This window comes from Cricetulus griseus, chromosome X, assembly GCF_003668045.3.
Source record: "Cricetulus griseus strain 17A/GY chromosome X, alternate assembly CriGri-PICRH-1.0, whole genome shotgun sequence".
In the NCBI taxonomy this organism is placed as follows: Eukaryota; Metazoa; Chordata; class Mammalia; order Rodentia; family Cricetidae; genus Cricetulus; species Cricetulus griseus.
The window spans coordinates 60,508,934-60,535,161 of NC_048604.1; the positions used below are offsets into that span (position 1 = coordinate 60,508,934).

Here is a 26,228-nt window from a genome sequence, read left to right on the forward strand (position 1 = left end):
TGATATATTTATAATTTTAGAAGCACTCTTATGTACATATCAATCCCCCTATTCCCACCTACTCCCCAACCCACCCTCCACTACTCCCTAGGGATAGTGAGGCCCTTTATGGGGGACCATAAAAGTCTGTCACATCATTTGGGGGAGAGCCCAGGTCCTCCTTCCCATATCTGGGCTGCAATAGTATCCCTCCATAGGGAATGGGCTCCCAAAGTCCTTTTTGCTCTAGGGATAAACACTGACTCCACTGTTAGAGGTCTCATAGACTTCCCTGGTCTCCTAGCTGGCACCCACATTCAGAGGGCTTGGTTCTGTCCAATGCTGGTTCCCCAGCTTTACAACTAGAGTCTCCATGCTCTCACTAGGTCAGGTCAACTGTTTCAGCGGGTTTCTCCAGCACAGTCTTGGCTCCTTTGCACACCCCTCCTCCCTCTCTGCAACTGGATTCCAGGAGTGTGACTCAGTGTTTAACTGTGGGTGCCTGTTTCTGCTTCGATCAGCTACTGGATAAAGGCTCTAGGAATGTTAACCAAGGTAGTCATCAATCTCATTATAGGGGAATGGCATCAAAGGCAGCCTCTGCACCACTGCTTAGATTCTTAGTTAAGGTCATTCCTGTGGATTCCCTAACATTCCCCTGTGCCAGACCTCTCTCCAAACCTATATTAGCTCCCTCTATCAAGGCATCTCCTTTCTTGCCCTCTTCTTGCTTTTAATTTTTAAATAAAATGCCTTTGCATTTTCACCAGCATTTCAAGTACCTTTTGTGCTAGTAAAATTGGTGTTTTATGTGCCCTGTTTACTATTAATTAAAATCACACAACATATCTCTGCCATGATCAGCACAAATCAAATAACTATTAAGCTTCCCAGAGTTAAGTTTTGATCAGTTTTAGATCATCCCATAGTTTTAACACAATGTATACATTAGAGTACAGAAGTGTTTTCATCAATCCGTCATATTTATTGGATACCATTTATGTGCCATGAATGTAAATCTTAGTATGTTAATTCACTGTGTCAAAAAGCTCAGAAGAAAGATTAAGGAGTAATTAAAGATATGGAAAATATAGGAGAAAGGTGGCTAAATTTTCTACAGGTGATAAGTGTAAGGGCTTTATGGACAGAGAAAATTAATAGCAGAGATGATTCAGAGATCATCATAGTGGGCTAGATTAGGCTTCAATCAGACATGTTTTAATTTTAATTTTCCCATTTTTAATAGCTGTGATATCATACAGAAAACTTGTTGAACTTTTCTCAAGGCTCTGGCTCCTTGTCAAAAATATAGAAAATAAAAATTGTCTTTGTTTGTTTAAGACCAGGTTTTGTTATGTAGCTCTCACTGCCCAGGTACTTGCTGGCCTTAAGCTGAAGCAGTCCCCCTCCCTCAGCCTCCAGAGTGCACCAAATTATATCTTTTTTTGAGACAGGGTTTCTCTGTGTAGCTTTGGAGCCTATCCTGGCACTGGCTCTGGAGACCAGGCTGGTCTCGAACTCACAGAGATCCGCCTGCCTCTGCCTCCTGAGTGCTGGGATTAAAGGTGTGCGCCACCAATGCCCGGCACCAAATTATATCTTTAACAAATAGCTATTAATACTAAATGAATTTGTGAAAATAAGATACCTGTAGAATAATAACTTTTAAAAATGGGAACTGTTAGTATTGGTTGTTTTTAAGACTAAATTGCAGTATTATTCCAGTATTTGGAAGCTGAGGCAGGAGGATCATTGTTAATGGGAACACAGCCTGTGTTATACTAAATTTAATTTAGTTTAGGCTAGAGGGTGATCCTAAGACTTTTTTTCAAAAGATAATAAAATAAAAGTAAATAAAGAAAATAAGATAGAAAACCACATAAAGATGTCTGAAAAAGGAAAAAGGCAATAACGTGTGCATAGATTTTACTAGAATATGTGACCATGAATAGTGATATTTAAGGTGAAGGTGGAAAACAGAGGCAGATGGCAAAGCATTTACATTCAGAGCTAAGAGGCTTCGATATTTTACTAAGATGAAGAATCTTTTAAGAACTTTGATCACTGGATTGGCACATAAAAGAGAGCATAAACTTACATTCAGAAAGATTAGTTAAGCAGGTATATGGTCAATTCAAGAAAATAAAGAAGAGTTGTTCAGAAGCAATTTCAAGGGATCAGAGCAACATTAAGTAAATATTTAAGAGTGGCTAAACACTTATTATCTCATTCAAATTTATGAGGAATGGAGAGTAGTAAAACTACAGAGTTGATGGGAGAGGCATTTGAATGTCTATTTGTTAAACAGGATGTTGAATGAAGAAACACATAGGGAAGTTAAATTTTATTTATTTAATGTGGATCTTGAATGTAGTAAAGTGGTGTATGAGCAGCAAACTTGTTGAGTAGTGGAGGCCATTAATTACCTTGGAGAAGACTTGAAGGGTCAGGTTGGTTGGATTGAAATTAAGAATTGTTTTAAGTATGCTGAATTGGAATGAAATATTAGCTATTTACGCAGATATATTGAACAGGCTATGATTGTACATGTCTTGACTTCAAGAAATTCTATGATTAGAGATAATTTTGGACATCCTCAGCATACATATAGAATTTAAACCATGCATCTAGATGGTATAGTAAAAAACAAAAAACTAGAAAATTGGGAAAAACAGCAAAACAGACAAGAAATCAGTGTTGCAGGAAGAAAATGTTCACAGTTTTATTTTGGAGATCAAGTGAAGGAAATATTTAAAAGATGTGGAAGAGAGGAGAACTCTTGAACTGAGTTGGTAAGCAACAGGAAAATGAGATTCAGAGCTCAAGGGAATTGGACTTCATTAAGAACATTGTCATTTTTGCCTCATGTTCTTATTTTCAAAGGTATCACTTTTGCAGAGCAATATTCCTAAATGTTTGGATGTTAAGCATAGTTAGAGGGCATTATTAGTAATTCTTATTTGAATTCACTGCCAACCTCTGTGGCCTCTTCGGTTTCTTAGCATTCCAAGCAGATGGTAAAATAAATGGAAGGCACAGTTCAGTATTCTTTACTACCACAGTGCAACAGCTCTAGATGTAGAAGGGGCAAGGGGTTGCTGTGTTATATGCAGCATGTTACAAACCTCTCCAAGGTACTGAGCTGTTTTTGCTATAGCAAATGCTTTCAAGTCTCTAGGTGTCAAAAAGCAGAATAACTTTTTTTTTTTTACGTTAAGTATTAAAATGTTTTGCTGAGGGTTTTGATCATCCACTCCGTGTGTAAGATGGGCCTTAATTAATCTCTGGTTACATTATTAGAGTCAAGGACAGCACATAGAGTAGCAAAGAAATAAAGGAGAGAGAGAGAGAGAGAGAGAGAGAGAGAGAGAGAGAGAGAGAGAGAGAGAGAGAGAGAGAGAGAGAGAGAGAGAGGGGTGGGGAAGGGTTAGCATTAGACACCCTGCCTTACTCGCCATGGGTAGAGTCCACTTAGTGGTGTGTGTGTATGCATTGTGTGTTCTTGTGTTGGGGCACACGAGATTGAACCTTTATGAGTTCATTACTATTACTATGAGAGGAACTCTCAGGAGCATCTTAAATGAGATAAACTGGGTGGAGTGGGAGGGTGGGGAGCACAGGTATACTGATTGCCTTTAAACGCCTTATCTGCTCCCTCTAGCTTCTAGGTGGCTGACAGAAAAGTGTAAACTCCCCGCCCTAGTAGTATTGGTTACTTGGTATTGAAATGGGCGTGGTTTGGTCTATGAGACACCTGAGTTTTTGTTGGGCTCAGCAAGCTGGCCCTCGGGCAGAGGCTGCACTCCTGTAGCTTTCTGTAGAGCCCCTGAGTTCCCGCATCCTATTTGGGAATCCTCCCGCCAGTCCGGGTGTTTGGTAGTCTTAGGAGGGCCTGCTGAGCATGTGTAGGGAGCATCGCGCATGCTCTGTGGAGTGGGCAGGTTTAGCAGGCTCGAGCTGTGGGCTTTACTACTGTTCGCCCGCCTCCCCCGCCCAGCACGCCCCCTCCCCTTCTTCCCGCCCCCAGCACGAGTTTCTCGCAACCACCCCGCCCCTTCTCCCCTACCGCCCCCTCCACTCCGGGCTGGGGATTGACGTGCGGTGACGCCGCCGCTCCGCCGCGCGGGGGGTTCCGAGCGCCGCACCGGCGGGCGGCGCCATATTGGCGGCGTAGGGAACGGGGAGGGGGGACGGGAGGGGGGCGGCGTAGCGTGGTGGGGGGGCGCGGAGCTTTGCGGGGCGGGTGGCGAGAGGCGTGCGGCTGCTCGAGGGGAGGCGGTACTGAGTTGCCTTCTCTTTGGGCACAGCAGCGGGCGTCGGAGATCCCTCTCTCCCAGCTTCTGAGGTACCCGCCAGTGACGAGGTCAGCGATCACCGAATACGGGGCTCGGAGTCTCGGACTCGGCCGGGAGCGAGCTCGCCCGACGGGATGTGTGGTGGCGCTGGACACAGGCAGCTCCTGTTCGAGTGTTCCTGAAGAGGCGATGCTATCATTCGCTTCTCTGGAGGATCCCGGGGACGAAGAAGACATGGAGGTGTTCGGCAGCGGCAGTGCGAGCGGCAACGAGGTTAGTGTGGTGGGCGGGACCGGCTGGAAGTCTGCATGCAGCCCAGTGTCCCGGGAGATCCTGGCCGGGCGGGAGAGCGGGGTGCCGGGCAAGCCCCCTCCCTTCCCGGGGGCCCAGACCTCTGGCAGAATGAGGGCGGGAAAGGGGACAGGGCAATGAGCTCCAGCATGCAGACCTCCTGACTCCCTGCTGCCGCTTGGCCTCCTGAGCTCCGAGCTCCGGAGGTGCGGCCACGTTAGAGTTTGTTCTAAGTTTCTTCACTTCCAACCCGAAGCGGGACTGGGGGACACGCGCGGTTCCTTGCCTGACTCTGCGTTCTGCTTGCACCATGCTGCCTCTGCTCTCTGAGAATTGGAGCTGAGGACCAGAGCTTGCTGTTTAATTCCAGTGCTTTATGAACTCAGGGAAACAAAAACACGCCAAGGTGACCAACTCTGGGGACTTTAACCCCGAGGGATAAGTATTCCTTGGTAACAGCATTCTTATTTCTTTGCAGCCTGCTGTTTTCTTTCTACCTTAGGTGAAGAACTGGCAGGCAGTATCTGTGTACAGGTGAACTGCTGCTGTCTGTTCTAAATGCCCCTCACTCCTGCAGTTTTACTTCGACCCTTCACCTTTTCCCAGCCTTTATACCTGACCAATTGGTGGGTAGCAGAGGCAAAGTGATTCCCAGACCTTAAGAGGCCGATTTTGGTAAAGCTTAGTCAAGTTGAACCAAAATACTTCCGTTCTCCCCTTTTCCCGCCGTTCTTTCTTCTGAAACTGTACTGCCTGTGTTTTTCACATGGGCCATGAGAACTTAGATGTGCACAGGTATTTTATTGTTTTGTCACAAAAAGCAAGCCACATTTAAACACACAAACCTACCTATTGTGATAGAAAGTTGGATCCTTTCCTAGTCACTTAATCATAAGCATAGTATTCCAGCAGAGGCCACCATACACCTCCTAAAATAGTTGTTGAATACCAGTTTGATATACAACAGAATGTTTTCAGGTAAGATTCAGTCAGGATCCTCGAAATCTCAAGGATGAGCCTTTGTCTTCAGATATTGTTCCAGCTGTAGAAAGGCATACCTTGGTTTATTGTATGGTTACTGTCCTTTTCCCCTTTTCATTGTTTTAATGTAAACTAGGGTGAGATTACATATTAGAATAACTTAAAACAAGAGATTTTATGGAAATAAATTGGGAAGTGATTCCAAAATGTTTTAATACTCTGCATCTCTTAAGAATGTGTTAAAAGTGAGATGAATGAAAAATGTGAATTTTCCTTAAAATGTGGAAATTCTAACTGCATGTATAAAAATGCCTAGCCAGACTATGGGGGGTTGGGAATTTTTTTTTCATTCATGAATCACAGTACTTAATTTATATAGGAAGTAGGGATCTTTCAAATGTCTACTATTTTATTTTTAGTTTTGGTTAACTTTGAATGTAGTATCCTTTAAATTGTAATTAGCTCACTTTTTAAAAAAAATTGCAGTGTGCTTTAGATGTTGTGGATATCTAACAATAGGTCTCTCTTTCTACCTCTGCAATTTCCAGAAGTACTCCAGTGGAGATTGGTAAATCCTGTGAAGTAAAACAAAAGGTGAAAGTAATGTGGTGAAGATAGTATTTCTGCTTTCTTTGTCTAAAACCATTATGCTTGGTTAGATTTAACAGAGCAAATAACTTTATTAAAAATATTTGGGGTGAAATTTTAGTGCTACATGTTGAGAGACCCATTTTGTTTTTATTTCTTGCACTGATAATCTGTTCATAAGAAAAAAACAGTTTTACTTTATAGAATTTATATTTATTTTCATCACACCTTTTGATATTGACTTTCAAAATTCTAGCTTTTAAGTTTGAACTTTACATTCCTCAACTGTGATAGTATTGATAACAAAGGTATTTTCATTGTGTTATATATATATAATATATATATATATATATATATATATATATATGAATTATTTATTATATATAATGGAATATATAAAATGTGCTGGAATCCTTAAAGACAATGTAGGTATATATTTGTTAATTCTGATGTAAAAAGAATGCTGGTTGGATACTGGTAAGATTAAATAAGGATTATTAAATTATAGCCACTCATATATTTCAGAGTGTTTTTCAGTGTCTTTTACCTTTCTTGCTTATATGAGTAGTTGACAACTTCAGAATTATCCTTCAGCAGTGTGTAAATTGATTGTTTGAGAATCTTAACATGTTTTCCCACAAGAAAACCATTGGCAGTAACAGTTTTAGATCAATGCACAATAGCAAGCCATGCAAATGAAGAGCCTAATTACTGTTTGAAAATATTTCCTATGGGAAAATGTGTCAGGGTTTCAATCAAACACTAGTTTGGCTCCAGTGAATAGTAAGTAGAAAATGGGCCTGCAGAAGGGAAAAATGGGTTCCATTGGCTCCTGGGGAAAATTCTAGAAACAGGGACATAAGGTAAGCAAGAAGCTCTGGTTGTAAGAGCCCTTGCAGGCACTGTCTCAATTAGGTCTGCTGGGAATAATAACTTCAAAGGGCATCACCCCTCAGGCAGCTGCAGGTTTAGCTCTTGCCTGGATTCTGTCAGGATCAGGGAAGAGGTGTTACTTGAGATGGTATTGGTTGTTTCTGGACAAGGGTCATAAAGAACAGCTTGTTTGAGTACCATGAATTCTTCATGAATTAGTTCCATGAGCATTGCAGTTTGTATAGTAGTCTGTGGGATTTTTGTTTGTTTGTTTTGCTTTTTGCTTTTTTGGTGAGGGAATATTTGGTTCCTTACGGAAGAATTGATTATAGTGTTTTGATATTGCATATCATATAATAAATATTATACTAGAATTCTGATACTTTTATCAATATGTTTTTGTTTAAGGAAGTTAGTTTAGGGAGTAATTTAATTCATTGATGAAAGCAGTTTGAGCTGAAAGCTATAGTCATTAAAATTTTAACCAGGGTAGATTGAGGAAACTTGCAAGATTTAATTAATTTTTATGACACTCTGTAGTAATAAAGAACATGAACACTGAAAGCAGATGAATCTGTATTCCAGCCCCTGAATAGATAGTGATATTACATGTCACTTTTATAAATGGGAAAAAATATTTTCAAAAGTTTTTATGTAAAAGAAATTCAGTGATGTGTTTAATACACTTAGCAAGTTGACTTTCACATAGAATGTGTCAAATAATAGTTCCTTTACTTTTTCCATTAAATTTTAATTATTATCATAAATATAAGAACCTGGGGGTATAGATAGTTATAACCATAACCCCAGCCATTCTACAATTGTGTTTTTTAAAGACCTCCTTAAACCCGATAATTTCATTCAAAGGTATCGAAGTTCTCAGTCTGTATCATTGTAATAATAGATGGGATGATACAGAAATAAATAGGTCATATTTAGGAATACTTAGAGGGGTAAAAAAAAGACATTTTATTTCTACAAGTAGCTAATGGGCCATTTTGTTGACATTCTGTTTTGTTGGGTTTTTGTTGTTGTGTTGGTAATTCTTTAGTGTGCATTGAGTATTGACAACATATGTGCAGTGATGCGAAATGCCTGAAGATGTATTCCTAATTCATCTTCTTCCCTTCCCTCATTCATTTAATTTAGATGAGCAAGACAGGAATTTGAGAAATTGTTATTGCAAATGGATGACACAAGACCATTAAAGAAGGGGTGCAGTGATGGCAATGGTTGTTTAGGAATAGATCTGGTAAGGCCTTGTGAAGGAGGTTGGATTTGATGAGGATATTTTAGAGTGACAGTATTTCCATAGTGGTGAAAGAAACAATTCAAATGGATGGAGACAGTATCAGCAAAACTGTACTCACTTTGGAAAGGAGAGATGTGGTATCACTGGGATGAGTCTGTGTTGTAGGAGTGAGGATATTTTTTGAAATTGCATGAGTCCAGATTGTATGGGTCTTTTAAAGCAAGTTTATGTCTAAAATTTTATTTTGTAAATGTAAACTATGTTTAGGACATTAAGTGACATCACATTTGTGCTTTGGAAAATGGCCAGTGGCATTGTGGGAGATAGATTGGAATGGGGGAAGTACTGAAGGTGGAAACATCGGTTAGGAGACTGTTGTACTTACAGAGAGTGAGATTTTTTTGGAGGAGAACTGGCAGGGTAGCAAGATAACTGATTTGAGACATCTTGCAGAAAAAGAATAGGTAAAGCATAGTAACTGATTAAATGTTGGAAAAAATAGGATACACTGAACAGCTGGCATTAGAATCCTGATAGTAGGAATTAATTCAGTTTAACAGGTAGTTAATGTGTGCTTGCTAATATAAATCTATGCTAGCCAGTAGACTTCTAGAGATAAATATATCTTTGAAGTAGAAAGAGAAAGAAAAACAAGGTTAACATTCTTCCTCTAGTATTGTCTTGAATGATAGCAGACTACTCCTATTTGGTTATCTTTGTTACGGTTTAAAATATTTAGTACTAATGTACTTATTATTAGCTAAAATTGTCCATGCTTTTAAAATAATCCTTATGTACATTATTCTTATTTTGCCAATAGTCATTTGAAGTGATGAATAGTCATGTATGCAGAATGCTTTTCTAGAATGTAGGGAAAAGAGTCAGGGGCATCTGAATTGCTTATATACTTTTACCAGGTTTATATCCAATACACCCCTCTCCCATGCAGATCCCTTCGTGGTTCTTCCAAGTTTATCTTTAAGCCAGTGTGGTCTCCAAATATTCAGACCAGTTCATTCTAGGGCAGGGCCTCTACATTTCCCTACCTTGGTTAATTAATTCATCATGGGAAGTAATCATTACCTTCGATGTTCCATAATAGGGCCTACCAATGGTACAGCTGCTTTCTTGAGCCACATTATTTAAAACTGCCCACTCGTAGTCTTATTTCTACATTTGAGAAGGAAATCAAGATATTTTTTCTTCCTGTGATTGTTTTCTTGGTTGGTGCTATCATTGTATTTGGTGATAGTTCTAAAGACTTAGCAAGCACACGAAATTCAGTACTTTGTCAGAATTTGACATATACTTATGTTACTTCTAAGGATTATTATTTATTCTTGTTGATAGTTATTTTAGGTGTGCATTTTTAAAATTTCTCTTTAGATGGGAAAAGAGTTGTACAGGAAAGAGGTATAAGAGATAAACTACTTAATCTAGCTTTTGGTTATCATAGAGATTTCTGAATTTTCCTGCAGGTATCTTGTGTAACTGATTTTACTGCCATGTTTTAACCTGCACATTTGAAATCATTCCCCCTCCCCAAACTTCTGTGTGTGTGAGACAGAAAGCAAGTTTGCCATTTAAGGTTTATTTCACAGAGAATTTGAAATGGTTTATAGGAAATATAATTAATAAACTCTTCGTAGCTTGTGACTGGGACAGAAAGAGATGTTTAACTGTTTTATATGCTAGCTAGTGCTGTTTAGTTTTAAGTGATTTATCTTTCCACCACACTACAAATAAAATTTGTAGACTTCTAGCTTATTTACATATAGTGTAGCCATGTAATTAGAAAGTTGTATTAGTCATTCTTCTGTCACTTAATAAGATATCTGGGGAAATAAAAGAAGAAAGATAATGCCTCCCAGTTTCCATGAGTTCAGTTCGCAGTCATTTGGTCTCATTGTTGTGGGCTTGTGTCCAGATAAAACACCATGGTGGGGAGACCATGGTAGATCAAGGCTGCTTTCAGTGTGGCTTCCAGGAAGGGGAGAGAGAGAGGGAGGAGGAAAGGAAAGGGAATGAGAAACAAGACTTAATGTCAGGTGCACAGTTAGCCACCTTCTTCCCCCTACTAGGTGTCATCTCCTAAAGCTTCCACCCCCTTCAAATAACACTGTCATCTGGCACCTAAATCTTTAGTGCATGGCTTTTGAGGGCCATTTCAGATCCAATGCATGGAAATATTAGTTATGTGAAGGAATAGTGGCCTTGTTTGATGAACAAATATCTCATTTGTATTAGCTAGTGAAACAAGTAGAGCAATCACTTGTTTTGACTCACACTGTCAGGATTTCAGGCTGTCATGGCAGGGGATACGTGCTAGAGCAGCGGAGTTCATTGTTGTGAGAGTGTGGCAAATCAAGACTCTGCAAGAATAAATTAATACTTAAGAGAATCGTTTAGAAGAGACATATGTAGATATTCAGAAAAGATAGGATCACTTAGTAGATCAGTATTAATTTGATTTCATTTGTTCCTTGTATGTGATGCTTTGTGTGTCAGATCTTTCTTTTCACTCTTGTACAGTGCTCCGTTATAGGTCTTCATAAGTTTGGCTTGCCCATTATTCAATTCAAAAACATTTGGATTATTAGTTTGTAGTAATTATGACTAAAGCCGTTGTATAAATTGTGTGGAGATACTGATTTGAATGGGATTTCATTTACCTTGGGCAAATACTTATGAATTTGCCATGTGAAAGTGCTAGTGTCTCTGAAGTTTTAAACACTTGATATTGCCAGTTAAAATTAAGTTAAAATATTTATTCATTCTGATATTACAAATATTGTTGGGTTTTTTTTTGAAACACTTGTCATGCATATGTTTTTTCTAGTGAAGTGTCTTTTTAAATTTTTTTGACCTTTTCGAGACAGCGTTTCTCTGTGTAGCTTTAGAGCCTGTAGACCAGGCTGACCTGGAACTCAGAGAGATCCGGACTGCCTCCCCCTCCCCCCAGGGCTGGGATTAAAGGCATGTGCCACTTTTAAATTGCCTTATTTGCTTTCTTATGAGTTTTAAGAACTCTGGGAACAGCTCCCTTCAGACTTTTACTGAGGACCTTTTCCTTCCATTCTGTGACCTGTATTTTTATTTTATTCTCTTAATGAAGAGTAGAGGTTTTTGATTTAATGGAGTCTAATTTATGAATTTGTTCTTTTGTGAATCTTACTTTGGGTGTTATGTGTAATAAAAATTTGCCTGACTCCAAGGTCACAAACTTTTCCTATTCCATTGATGTTATTTGAAGTACATGCCTTTTTTTGGACTTTTGATCTACTTGGAATTAATTTTTATAAATGATGGGTAAATTTTATAAATGACCAGTTCACATTTTCCCATAATGATATCCTGTATTCTTATGCCATTATTAAAAATACTACCTGCTCTCCACTGAATACACTGTTCAGGAAGAACTTGGTAATGTACATGTCATTTTTAAGAAACTTAGCCATCTCAGATTCTCTAGGAGTTCAGAAAGTGTATAATAATATTACAGTAAGGGCTCTGAAGCTAGAATACCTGAGTATGGATTCCGTCTTCTCCATTTCTTTGTGACCTTTGGTAAGTTGCTTGACTCAGTCATTTTATATGTTCACTTGGGATTAATGATAAGATGCAATACATATATCTACTCAGAAGGGTACCTTTTCCAATTGTGAACATTCAGTAAAAAAATACACTACCTTTAAATGTTTCCCATTTGCAGTCCAAATATTGAAGATTAATAGATTTTCAAATAAAAAAAGCTATTGGGTGACTTTTGTACAAGGTGATTTCCAAGTATCCTGTGTAACTGTGAAGTGAATTTAATTTTTTTTAAAGGCATTTTATTCACAAGTCAGTGTTTCTTTTTTTTTTCTGAGACAGGGTTTCTCTGTGTAGCTTTGGAACCTGTCCCGGAACTAGCTCTGTAGACCAGGCTGGCCTCAAGCTCACAGAGATCCGCCTGCCTCTGCCTTCCCAGTACTGGGATTAAAGGCGTGTGTCACCACCACACGGCTAAGATTTTATCGTAAGCTAATAGTTTGTTAATAGGTGTCTTCCTGCAGAAACACTTTATTTTTTAAAATATTTTTTATCCTTTTTCTCTCCCATTTTTTTTTCATGAGTTGAACAGACTATGGTTTACTGTATTTTCAGACTGACTTGTGGTAGGATTGGTTTTGTTTTGTAATTTGTTTGAAGTGTGTTCTTAGGTGTTAGTTACTTATAATTTTTCATTTATAAAATGGAATTAGTGTATTTATGATTTTTTTAAAAGACAAATAGAGTTGTGCTTTATTTTTGATAAGAATAATACAGTGTTTGAACAAAGTAAAAATGTCTCCATCATAAAGTTTAACCTTGAGAAATAACACAATGGACAAGTTATACTCATTTCATATTCTCAAGGCATTATAATGTAATTATGTCTCTAAGAGGTTATTACAGTGAGAAGAATATTTTTTTTTTGGTTTTTCAAGACAGGGTTTCTCTGTGTAGCTCTGTAGACCAGGCTGGCCTCACAGAGATCTGCCTGCCTCTGCCTCCTGAGTGCTGGGATTAAAGGCGTTCGCCCCACCACCCGGTGAAAAGAATTTTCTATAAAGAGTTCCAGGTATGTAGATAGACAGGATATATATATATATATATATATATATATATATAATATAATTTATGTCACATATAATACAAGTGTTCTTTGCAAGTTAGCTTTCCAGAAATATGTTGTAACCCTTATAAGACTGGCAAGATGGCATATGTCTTGACTTTTGTAATACATTGACCCTATTCAGATGTGTTCAAGTTATTATCTCTGATGTCATCTAAGCACAGTAAAAAAAATTCCTGCCCATATAGAAAGCAGGTACTTTCTTTTTTATTTTGTCATTAAATGAATTACAAAACCCAGAAGATCTCCAAATACATTTGTATGTATATTGAATAGATATGCTTAGTGTAATTCATCAGTTACCTAGTACTGCTTGCTATAAGTAGTAGTATTTTTGAAAGCGTAATGACTTTTGGATTTGCTTTAAATAGTTCTAAATGTTATTTGATAGTCATTTATCTATGAAACGAATGGTATCTATTTATGATGCATAAGATATGGCAGTTGCTTGATAGTCTTCATTAGGTACAATTCCAGACTCCTTCCTTTATAACTGCAGATCACTGATGTATATGTGTGTTAAGGAAATGTCTAAATAGACAGTATATTATGTTTCAAATACCAACAAATTTTGGCCTACAGAAAGCTTTAAAATATTTTTCTGAGGTGTTAATGCTTTAGTTTCTATGCCATTACTCATAGACTAAGTGATACATTTTACTCTTTTGCTTTAAAAACCAGTAGCTGATTTCTTCCTACTTAAATAAGCTGTCAAGGAGGTAGACCTTTAAAAGCAGAAAAATGCAGCTTTAGTTTGCATCAACTTAGTTTGTGCCTTATTATTACCTTACATTTCCATTTTTTCTCAAGAGGGTTTAGAAACATGCCTTTCTTGATTTGTTTTTCAGTATTCTAAAATTATTTCTGCCATATATGAAAGAAGTTATTTTTACTTATGAATTATGTTAAAACATTTAATTGAATTGCTTCTGAATTTGGATCTTATATTAGTTATTTTTTTGTCATTGTGACAAAAATGACAGAAATAATATAAAGGGTAGAAAGACCTATTTTGGTTAAGGTTTCAGAGGGTTGGTCCATTATGGTGATGGGTAAGCGAGAGATACTTAAAAGTTCAAGTCACATGAGCCAGAAAGCAGAGGATGGTAAATGTCATAACCCTTAAATGGTATTACCCCTTTCCTTTTTTTTAATTCATTGGGCCTTATTCTATGGTGCCAGTCACTTCTCAGTTAATCCTGCCTGAAAACATCCTCACAGATACACCTACAGGTATGCCTCACCAATCTCCTATGTGATTTTAAGTCTAATCAGGTTACCAATGGAGATTGACTATCATAACTCTCATAGGTACATTAGACTTCCTGTATCAGATATTAAAATAATTAGAGTGCTAGAGGCTTGTTTTCTAAGTTAACAAGTTATTTTGGAACTGATGCTAGCTCTTAATTTAGTCATGTTTGATTTTTTACATACCATTTCTAATTGGAGAAATATATTCTGAAATTATGGCAGAAGACATAAATAGCTATTGTAGGAATAGCAGTAAATTTTAAAATTTATGTTGATCCTCATAACTTACAATGAAGTTTTTAAAATGAAGTTGTTCAAAACCTGGCTAACAATATGAACAATGACTTTTTAAAGGGAGGGTTTAACTGTGTCACCAGAGGGATCTCATTATCTGTGTCTCAAGTGATCCTCCTGAATAGCTGAAAGAATATTGTGTCACACCTTGCCAGATTTTTTTTTACTGTATCTCTTTCTCTCTATTTGTTTATGCATTTATATATTTGGAGCCCTAGGTATTGAACCCAAGGCCTTGAGAGGTATCTGTAAGCAGTCCTTGGTAGATATAGACATGGCCTTGGTTAGATAATGCAGAGGTGCCATTGTATTTCAGCCATTTTATTTCAGTTATTAGGCTCTGTGTGCTTCAGGAAGATTGTTAACACCATAATAGCCATTTCTTTTCTATAATTCACATAATTTCTGTCTCTGAAGGTAGTGGTTTGAAATGTTGTAGTGTTTTGGTAAGGTATCCAAATTAGATAAATGTTTCAACTTGATGACATATGATAGACACTTAAGTGTAATCATCTTTCTAGCTTTTATATTTTAAGTTCTACATTATTTGAAAGCAGTGTATTTGACACCTTTGGTGTTAAATCCTTTTGAAATTTATGATGCATAACTAAAATATTGAAAGTGATTTGGCTGAATTAATGCTGGCTCCAATTAGTCTCTTAATGGTATGAACAACTTCAAAAAATCTAATGCACTGTTTTTCCTACTTTCAGGGAGATACTTTTGCAGTTTTTTGCAGTTAAATATTGGTTGTCAAAAAAAAAATAAATATTGGTTTTCTAACTAGCATTCAAAATGCATTGAAATTTAAAATCCATTTTGATGGCCCTTTTTTAAGGTCTAGAATTTGTGATGCTGACGTCTTAGTCTTCCAGGTGCTAGGATTACAAGTGTGCACCAAAATATTTGTCTCTTGGTGGATATTTTTAGAAAAATGCAAATATTTAAGAAACACTAGAGAAAAGTAAGTTGAAAATACATGTTGAGCTAAGTACACACTGATGATTCCAGCTCTTGGGAAACAGAGGCAGGAATATCTTGAATTCAAGACCAATGTGGAGCACATAGAAAATTATAGGCTGCCATGAGTTTCACAGTAAGATGCTATCTAAAAAAATACAAAAGAAAATTAATTGCATATTGTTTGTGGTATCTGAGAGGCAGAGGCAGGAGGATTTCTTTGAGTTTGAGACCAGTCTGGGATACATATATAGTATGTGGCCATTCATACTATATAACAAGAGTCTATGTCACAATCCCCATCCTCCCCCCCACACACACACCCAAAGAAAATGCAGATTGATTTTTAAGAAATTATGTTGCTTTCTGGGTAAACAGTATCCTGTGTATACTGTGCAAGTTATATTGATACTTTTTTTTTTTTTACAGGGGTCAGATAACTAGGCCACATATAACATTCTACACCTTTAGGAAAAGTTGTGAATGTAAAATTACACAATTCTCACATTGTTGATCATATGAAAATGGGTAGAATTTGACACATGGGCCATAGTTTAGAAGAAGGGCTTTACTATGTACTCTCTAATGTTTATAGTAATTTTGCTAACAAAAATTAAGAACAAATTTTTATTACATTAGAACCGTGATATTTAAGAATATGTAGGTTTGTGAGACAATTATTTTTTCTCTGTGCAAAACAGTGGTACATCTGAGGCATATGGCAAATCTTTTTGTAGCATTTTGGGAATTCTCTACAGTGATTTCTATACTGGCTGCATTGGTTTGCAATCCCACCAGAAGTGAATAAATACCCTGTCCCCACAAAAAAAGAACAAATTTTTAAAATGATCACATTTTGAAATAACTGCCATTCAAAGAATGGTTCCTAAGAAATAATGTGATATTTCAAAAAGTCTTATGGCTAACCTAAGCTATAATTAAAAAATATTTTGGATGAGCTGGATTCTGTTGGCTTTTAAAATAGAAAATTAGGGCCCACATAGATGACTCTGGTTAAGAAATGTTCTACTCTTGTCGAAGACAGGGGTTTGATTCCCAGCACCTATGTCAGGTGACTGATAACTGTCTGTGACCCTAGCTCCAACAGATCTGATTGGATATCCTCTTCTGGATTCTAGACACCTGAACTCAGACTTGTACATATGTCCCCCCAATATATACACAATTTAAAATAAATCTTTCTAAGGTTAAGAATCAGAAATGATAGCAAAATGATGTGCTGGAAATTATATAGTTAGTTGCTAGAGAAACTTTTAGACATTTCAAGTCAGAAAATATGGTAGTTAACATGGGACTGAGTTTATAGGTTTAATTCATTCAGATTCAAAATCTAGTCATTCCTTTCCACAAATATTTATCCAGGGCCTATTTCTAGGTAATGTTCTGTGTTTTAGCGCAATAGGGTAATAAGATGTGATCTCTCTAAAACTTGAGAAATGAGATATTGAACAAGATACTGTTTCTTTTCTTTCAGACAAGGTTTCATACTAGCTCAGGGTAGTTGAAACTCACTGTATAGCTCACTTTGGCTTTGAATTCACAGTAAACCTGTCTCAACACCAAGTGTGCTAATCTTACTAGTATGGGCCACCATACCTGCTTAATTAGTATTTGTTGATAGAAAATATGAGACTGATTTTAGTCTGTGTAGAGGGAAAATGAGAAGGTGTGAATTTGACTTGAGACAGATGAGCTGGCATGCAAAGCATAGGTAACTAAAGTAGTAAAGATTCTAAAGACCATATACATCTTTAATTTTGTTATTGTGTCTTGAGTATATTTTATCAGCTAATTCATTTCACAGCAAAATCTCATAATTGATTTTAAGCAGCTGACTAAGGAACTAGCTTGGAGGTTGTATGTACTTGTTTGGTGTCCTTAGATTCTCTTTTTAGATATTCAGATAAGCTTTTCAGATTGATTTGAAACAAAAAGCTCCTTTTTTTCTTTCTCTAATTTTTTTATTAATTTATATTTTACTTTTAAAGCTCACCCCAAAGCAATGACCATGGCTGGTTGGGCTGTGTGTTTCAAAGGATCAACAATATGTGTTAGGAACATAGTATTATTAGAAATCTGGAAAGAATATAGGCAGTTATTTAAGTATTTTAGGTACTTCTAGCTTCCTACATTAATCTTGACTATGGAAGATTAAAGATGTAAGTGTGACCAGCAAGATGCTGCAGCAGGTAAAGGTGCTTGCTTCCAGGCCTGATGACCTGAGCTCTATCCCTGAGACCCATGTAGTAGAAGGAGAGAACTTCTTACAAGTTGTCCTAAGACTTATAAATGTTAGCTGTTATGGCATGAACCTTGTTAATTGGTATAATAAGAATTTACAAAAAGATAAATATCTATTGGAGAAGTGATTGTAGCTATTAATAAACCATTCATCACTATGCATGCTAGCCTCTGGTAACTACTAGTTTTCTACTTTTGTAGGATCAGCTTTTAAAAACCTGTGCAGAGACTGAACCTATTTTCTGCTTGTTTGGTTTTGAGACAGGGTGTCAATGTGTACCCCTATCTGGCCTGGGTCTTTCTATGTAGACCAAGTTGGCCTTTAATTAGTAGAGAGCCACCTGCCTCTGCTGCTATTTTATCTTTTGTCTATATGAATTTGGCTTGTTTTGACACTTCATATAAGTAGAATCATAAAGTATTTGTCTTTTTGTTAGTCTTTTATTTCACTTAAAATAATCTCTTTAGGGTTCATTCATTTTGTAGTATGTGTCAGGATATTTTCCTTTTTAAGGGTGAATAGAATTCCATTGTGTACATATACTAAACTGTTGTTTATGTAAATCTTGATATATGCTTAGGTTGCTTCCATCTTCTTCCCATTGTGAATACTACTACTGTGACCATGAAGTAGACAAAGATGGCTTTGAGATTCTGCTTTCAATTCTTTTGGTTTCACAACCAGAAGTACAATTATGTATAATATGCCAATTTTGCTTTTTTTTGAGGAACAGCCATATTTTTATGCCAGCTATGCTGTTTTTACATAGTTATCAGCATTATATGAAGGTTCCAGTTTATTCACGTCTATAGCTATAGTGTACTTGTCTTTTTACAAAGCAAATTCTAGGATATGTTCTGAGGGCTGCTGTAAATTCGACTTCTATTTTAGTGATTTTTTTTAATGATTCATCTTTCAACGAATAACTTAATATATCAGAAGTAACAATATGGTGATAATGATCTCACTTTGTAGACCATTCTAGACTGGAATTTGCTGTGTAGCACAAGGCTGTCCTAAAAGCCATAGCAGTCCTACTGCCTCAAATTCTTTAGCATTTCTGACTATGAAAGGAATATGAAACCACGTGTTCTATACTGTGCTTAGTAAGTTAATGACTTTTATTTTTAAGAAAGCAGCATCAAAAGACAATATAACTCCTTAGATTTAACTATCATGCAGATGTTTTAATATTTTAGCTCTCTTTTTCCTAGGTTACTTAGTAAAATATAATTTATAATTTCATATCTATAATATCTATGAATTTAGTAAAGATATTTTAAAAGTATTAAACCTGTAAAAAGATTCCCTAAAAAGTCTTTTAGTGGAGAACATTTAATCCTAGACACTTTTGAACAGTAATATTGATTATAATAACTATTTGTTGCTACTTAACACTTTACTGGCAATTTACAGATTAAACAAAGATATATTTATTATCACACAATTTGTATGGGCCAGGAATATGGGAATGACTCAACTAAGTCTTCTGCTTAGTCATACAAACCTATAATCAAGGTTTCAGCTCTTCTGCATTCTTATCTGGAGGCTTCACTGGGGAAGTTCTACTTTTAAACTCTCAAATATTTTTTGGCATGCTTCTTTCCTATGTGCCTGTAAGGTAGAAAGCCTAGCCATTTTGCTGAGTATTGGCTGGAGCCTTCCCTCAAGTTACTTAGTACTCCAGTAAGATGGTTACAGTCCTTTGTCTTGTGGGTTTCAACATGACCTCTTAGTTCAATCAAGACAATAAGAAGAGTCTCTAGACCTTTTTGGCATAATGTAATCATATAAATGAAATCCCATCACCTTTGCATTATTCTTTTTTTTTTTTTTTGGAATCCAGCCACAGCTGCTGTATATCCAGATGGCAAGGAAGCCTGTAGAACAAAATGAATACCACGAGGTAAGGATCATTAATAAATACTAATACTAATACTAATACTAATACTAATAATTGGCCTTTTCCAGAAACTGTCAGTATCCAACATGTAGTCATGAAGTTTATTTGACAACAAAATTTCTTTAGAATATCAAATTATTAAGTGTATTTTTAACATTGTATATTGTATGCATACAGTCATTTTGCTTACTAGGTGTATTTTGGGGGATTCTGGAGACTACTAATAAGTTAAAAGTACTATCATATTTGATGACCTGAATGTTTTCTTAGTAAAATTACTAATTTTCATCACCTACTATTTCTTCTATTCTCATTAGCTTCTTCCTTATATGTATATCTTTATTTTTTGATGTTCCCAGACTATTAGAAAGTACTTAAATTCTTTTCTGAGAAAATGAAAATAATTTAAAAGTACTCTTTATTAGACTAATGAGAGTTGTTCACTTAGGTTTTTGGCCTATTAGTTTTTTGGTAGTTTTGAGAAAGGATCTTGTTATGTTAACCGGGGTGGCCGTGATCTCACAATCTTCCTCCCAGTCTCTCAAGTGCTTGGATTTTAGGTACCAGGCTGGGGTTTCACTTCATACTTAATGGGGGCAAAATGCCAGATTATTATTTTTTATCAATGTAGAGGTTTTATTTTTAAATAAAATTTTGTTTCCTTAGGTCATTTTGAAAATAGTTTTGTTTTCACATGAGTGAAAATGATTTGGGTTTTAGTAAGCACCAGTGAATTATGTGGTATTCCATAGATGGATATTCTTATATTGAAAAACCTGCCCTTTGAAGGCTGATGAAGTAGGAAAAGTTAGGTGTTCTGTTTGTGACTGGGATGATTCCCAGGATGCAGTGATGTCTTTTGACTCATCCCGATTCATTTTTATTTCTAGTTCCTCCAGACTAACAGCTTCATGATAAATTAGTCATAAGATGGTATGACTACGATGTAACCAGTAGCTAGGTAACAGAGGAAAGACAAAGTCATAATTTCTTTTTGTATAGATACTCCTTTTTCTATACATAACTGTTTATATATAGATGAATATGAGAATCACTTTATTGTAAAATTTTAGCTATCAGGATGCTGTTTTGGATTGTTTGTTGAAAGTTGATTGTTAATGACAAATTTTAGCTTGTGTTTTCAAGTACCACATTTCCCAAACTGTTGAACTAAGGCATAAGACAGTGGTGTCATATACAGAAATTGGGAATCCTGGGTGAAGAACTGATGTAGAATGGCTCCCTGATTAAATTTTATATTGGTTACTTTTTCCTTGTTCCCTTGCAGTTTGCTTTTTTCAACATTGTGTTCTTAGAGCCATCCACTTGATAATGAACACTTAGGAATTGGCTTCTTTGAATTGGCAAAATGTGTGGGAAGAGTCATCCGATTTGTTAAAAGTTTCAGTAATTCTTACTTCTTGTTGATGTGTAATCTTTTATTTCTTGTCCAAGACTGGTTGACGGACACACAGATTGTATACAGTTTACAGCATTTACTAATAAAGCTGCTCTGCTTTATGCATATATGTTTGCTAACATGAGTCTTAGATAAATGTTCTTTCACTGTTTGCTGGAATCTAATTTCTCATTCATGGTTAGTCTGCGTTTTGAGTATTGGTTAATATCGTAGTTCAGTTTTCAAAGATGCTCTTGGATTTTGATGTTGTAGTCCCTTTATTACAGTTTGTTGTTGAAGCCAGTACTTGCATTAGCTCAAACCTAGAATCAAGAAATACATCCATGTAATTTCTTATTAATTATCTACTTTCCAGGGACTTTAATACTGTTCCTCTGGCCAGAAATAGGATTTTCTTTCAAAGACCTAGGTCCCATAGCTTTGTACTGTTGGAGTTATTCTTTTGGTGATAAAGACAGTGAATAAAAGGGGATTCCACCTATACCTTTCTTATCATGGGAGCCTCTTTTCTTGCTTTGTCTGATGAGAGATTTTGTTTTCTTTTGACTGGTACATGCCTTACCATGGTTGGATATTGGAAAAGGAAAAGTGTGGATACTTTTAGAAAGTTAGTTCTGTCCTTATGCTAACTACCTCAGAAGTACATCCTTCTTGGGAAGTTTTGTTTAGGGCTATAGTGAAGGGGTTCCATGACTTAGTCTCCCCACAGGCCAAAGTCAGAATACAGGTAGAAAATCAACTCTTGAGTTATTTTTGAATTTTGGCATCTTTCCCTATTGTTAGTGTTTACTTCCCAGAGTCCCAGTCTGTCTGTCTGTCTGTCTGTCTGTCTGTCTGTCTGTCTGTCTCTCTCTCTCTCTCTCTCTCTCTCTCTCTCTCAAAAATTAAGGATTTAAGGACAATGTAATCTTTATTCATAAATTTCCTTTTCTAAATAACTTCTTTGTACCCTTGACCTTTTGTTTTTCAGTAACATTTTAGATTGCAAAGGGAAGTGCTTAGGGTTGTATTTTTCTTAGCTATTATTCTCATATTAATACCACTGAAATTCACCTTTTGAAAAATGTTTTTCAGGTAAATGTTCCAAGAGTGGTTGATGAACCAATGGAAGAGGGAGAACCAGAACCTTGCCTGGTAAGTACTCATGTTAATTTAGTAAAAATCATTTGTAACATATAAAGAAGGAAAATGATTCAAAAAGAAATATAATAAATGTAAATTCTTTGAGATGGTCATGTGGTCCCAGCTGTCCTCAGACTTAGTATAACTGAGGATACCTTGAATTTCTGATGCTCTAACCTCTGCCTTCTGATTTCTGAGATTACAGGCATGTACCATCACACTTCATATCTGAAGTTTTAAACATTTAGTATTTTCTTTTTATGCATATACTAGGTAAATATGACAGAGCTTCATCCCTAGCCTGTGATTTTTTTTTTTTGATGAGATGGAATGTTACCATGTAGTCCAGGCTCATCTTACGCATTTAATGCTCCTCCTGCTTCAGCCTCCCAAGTACTAGGATTACAGCCCTTAATCATAAAGCCTGTCCTGTGTGTGGCTTTTCAAAAAACAGCTTTGTTGGAAATATACAGGCCATAAGAATACCAATTTTAAGTATAACAAATGGCATTTTACTTGTTAGTATCTAAGAAATGTGGGTATTTAAATACAGTATCCCCTGGATTAAACTAAAAGAGATTATCTTCAACTTCAGAATAGAAAGGAGATTTATCTTTAACATAATTGGACTATAAAGATAGCTTGAAATATTTAAAATCCATTTTCAAGCTTTCAGAAAGGGTTGAATTTAAATTATTTTGGAAGTCTCTAACTAGTTTTAAAGCTTGTTTACTCATTAGGTCATTGTATTTAAGGCCTGTGTAAAAGACATAATCTATAAGATCCAAGTTTTGTGAAAAATATTCTTATGATTTTAGGGACGGTCAGACTAATATAGGCATTTGCATTAATGTTATGATTTCACAGTTATCATCTTTTTAGGTATTTTCACATTCTTATCTTTTTTATTTAGAAAGAACTTATTTTTCTTTAAATTATTTTTTATTGTTTTTCTTTACAGTATAGATTTGTTTATTGAGGTTTAGAGAGGTTGTGGTTTTTAGCAGATGGTTAAGACCAGCACATATTAGAATCTGTCTCCTGTTAGGTGACTGTATTGTATAGATAAGAATACCATTCTTATGTAGTTTTGGAGATAGTCAGTAAATCCCTTATGAAACATGTCCATCAGGAAATTTTTCTCATATAAAAGCCAGCGGAGGACCTGAGCTTGTGGGAGCTCATAGACTCTGGACAGACGGCTAGAGAGCCAGGATGGGACTGAACTAGGCCCTCTGTGTCTGGGTGACAGTTGTGTAGCTTGGTCTTTTTGTGGGACTCCTAGCAGTGGGACCAGAACCTGTCCCTGTTACATGAGCTGGCCCTTTGCAACCTATTCTTGATGGTAGGATGCCTAGCTCAGCCTTGATGCAAGGGGAAAGGAGCTTGCTCCTGTCTTTACTTGATACACCATGCTTTGTTGACTCCCATGGGAAGCCTTACCCCATCTGAATAGAGATGGAGGAAGAGTAGAAAGGGGTGGCAAGAAGGAGGTTGGAGAAGGGAACCACAGAAGAGGAGGAAGGGGAAACTGTGGTTGGTATGTAAAATAAATAAAAAAATGATGAATAAAAAAATCTTCATCTATTTAAAAAATAAACTACATAGGTGATAAGAATGCACTGGTGGTAATCAGTTTTCTTCCTACTCAACTTCCCTTCTTTCAAAATCTCAAAAACTCTTGTACTACAAATGTGCAAAATTCTCTGACGAATTATCACTGCTCAATACTATTGGACAATTCCTATTAGGTGGAATTCATGCTTCATAATAAAGTATTAAAAGATTATATATAAAAGTTTAGGAACTTCATTTTATAGCTATTTTGTCTTTTTGTAAGGATCTTATTGTGACTGAGAGCTGAAATAGATAGAGGTTTTATTTCCATTTTATAGATGAGGGGACCAAGACTGATGTAACTAGAATAAACCATCCTAAGTAAGAATTAGCTTGCTGTCATCTTTTGGTGTGCAGTCATTGGAATGAAATTGTACAATATTAAGTATTCTGCGGTTATTTTTCAATGTGTTCGTTATTTGGATGTGTTTAGTTCAAGCTAGTAGCACTTTGTTATTTACATTATTATTGTTAGCTTTTGTTCAAAGAACATTGATTTTGGCATGGCTTTTAGTGACACTGCAGTATTCTCTGTATGTTCTTCTATGTCTCTACATGTGCCTTAACAAATACACAACAAAATGGCTTCATTTTGAATGTTAGGGTTTTTTTTAACTAAAATAGCTTTTCTGCCTTGAAATAAAAGAAATGCTTGAACAGATGGATCTTGCATTATTATATAAACTCCAATGTATTTAGTCTTTAAATATCCCTCTTTTTTGTTTAGCCTTTTGTTCTGGAGGCTAGTCTTCCAGTCTTGTGAAGCTTCTGTATTTGAGGTATAATAGACTGCTACTAGATTGTCATCATCTTTTCATCCTAACAGTTGATCTCTTCCCCATAAACAAATCAGTTGTCAAATGAATGAAAACATTAGTGTATTTGATTGTTTGGTGCTTATCAGTGCATTTTTCTAGTGTTACAGCATTCTTGGCTTCCTTTATTAAAAACAAAAGTGATCAGAATATAGAAGTTCTGGTTCAGCCTTCTTAATTTTTTCTTAATATTAAATATACTTTAGAGATTTAGAGAAGTACCTAACACTTATGCCTCAGATTTGTCATTTAATGTGGAAAGTGTAGTGAACTCTCTTTGGAAGTTATTAAGCTTTTATTTTGCAGTGACAACTTTGCTTTCACAGATCAACTAAGAATAGGCACTGTTTATATTTTCTAGGACTGCCCTAACAAAGGACCACAGACTGGGTGGCCTAAACATTAGAAATTAATTTTCTCGCAATTTTAGATTCTATTAAGCTTGACATCCAGGTGTTGGCAAAATTGATTTTTCTGAGGCCTTTCTCCTGAGTTTGTAGATGGTCTATGGCTTCATATTCCCCCTGTGAGCTAGCACTCTCTCTCTCTCTATTTCTCTCTCTCTATTTCTCTCTCTCTGTGTGTGTGTGTGTGTGTGTGTGTGTTGCACAGCCTTTTTGTGTGTAAGATTATCAATCATTTGGGATTGGAGCACAGCTATATGATGTTATTTTTTTCTTAATCATCTTAAATTTCCCCAATACAGTAATACTCTGTTCAACATACCACTCTTGAGAGTGTATATCTGGCTTTCTGTACTATTGATGTTGCTTTAGCTGTCAAGAAGCCTAGCTCATTGGAACAGTTCTGTTGTCCAATTTAGGCACAGCCACCATTGATTAATCAGAGAATCAAAGGGCCAATAGATAAAGAACATTTGACTTGAGACATTGTAGAACTCAAGCTTTGTGTCTGTTTTGTTTTCTAGACAGTGATGGGGTTGGACCAGAGCGTATCCCTTCAGCTTTGCTATTTTGTGATAGGAAATTCATGCAGATTAAAAAAAAAAATCTTAGTTACTGTGCTTTCACATAGGGACTAAAATTACAACTCACTAGAGTATAGTCATAACACCTGAGAGGAGTCTTCTATTATGGGATAGAAAGATTCCCCAGGAGGATTCCTTTTCTTCTTACATAGATGGTAGGAAACTTGTATATCATTTATATTCCAATTATTAATAAAATTTCATGGCATAGAAACATTTTTGAGTTCCGTAAATTATATTTTTGTGAGTTTCCTTTGCATTACTATATACTTAAGAATATAGTAAATTGCTATTCAAAAGGACCTTTGCGATTTTTATGTTTGCTTTCTCACAATTTGCAAGGTTTATTTTTCCTTTCTCAGTCTCTGTCTTACAAGTTGCACTTCAGTGAGGAGCTTAAGCATCTTAGTTCTTCAGAATATGGTGTGTTGAACCCTAGTCCATACGTCTATCTACAACACAGTCTCTACACCTTTGGCTCAAATAACATCATGGAAGAGTGGTTGGAAAGATCATAAGAGTCAGGGGACCACACTGACTGATACAAGATAGCATTCTCTATATAGGACAGGGAAGCTGCACCCATGAAATCTCAACAGTATGGTTGCATAAACAAGACCTAAACAATGATAACACTGGTTGACATGCCATTGTGGATGGTAGAAATCTCACAAGG

General features: G+C 36.3%; 1 protein-coding gene across 1 annotated transcript in view; it reads left to right on the plus strand.

The window, feature by feature from the left end:
* The first annotated feature begins 4,205 nt into the window (after positions 1-4,205).
* The window catches only part of Rps6ka6 (ribosomal protein S6 kinase A6), a 91,852-nt gene continuing 69,829 nt past the window's right edge, over positions 4,206-26,228 (plus strand). Inside the window, exons 1-3 of the mRNA XM_035450234.1 lie at positions 4,206-4,547; positions 19,534-19,593; positions 22,085-22,144. Coding sequence (XP_035306125.1) covers positions 4,464-4,547; positions 19,534-19,593; positions 22,085-22,144 — 204 coding nt within the window. The 5' untranslated portion in view covers positions 4,206-4,463. The remainder of the gene's footprint in view (positions 4,548-19,533; positions 19,594-22,084; positions 22,145-26,228) is intronic.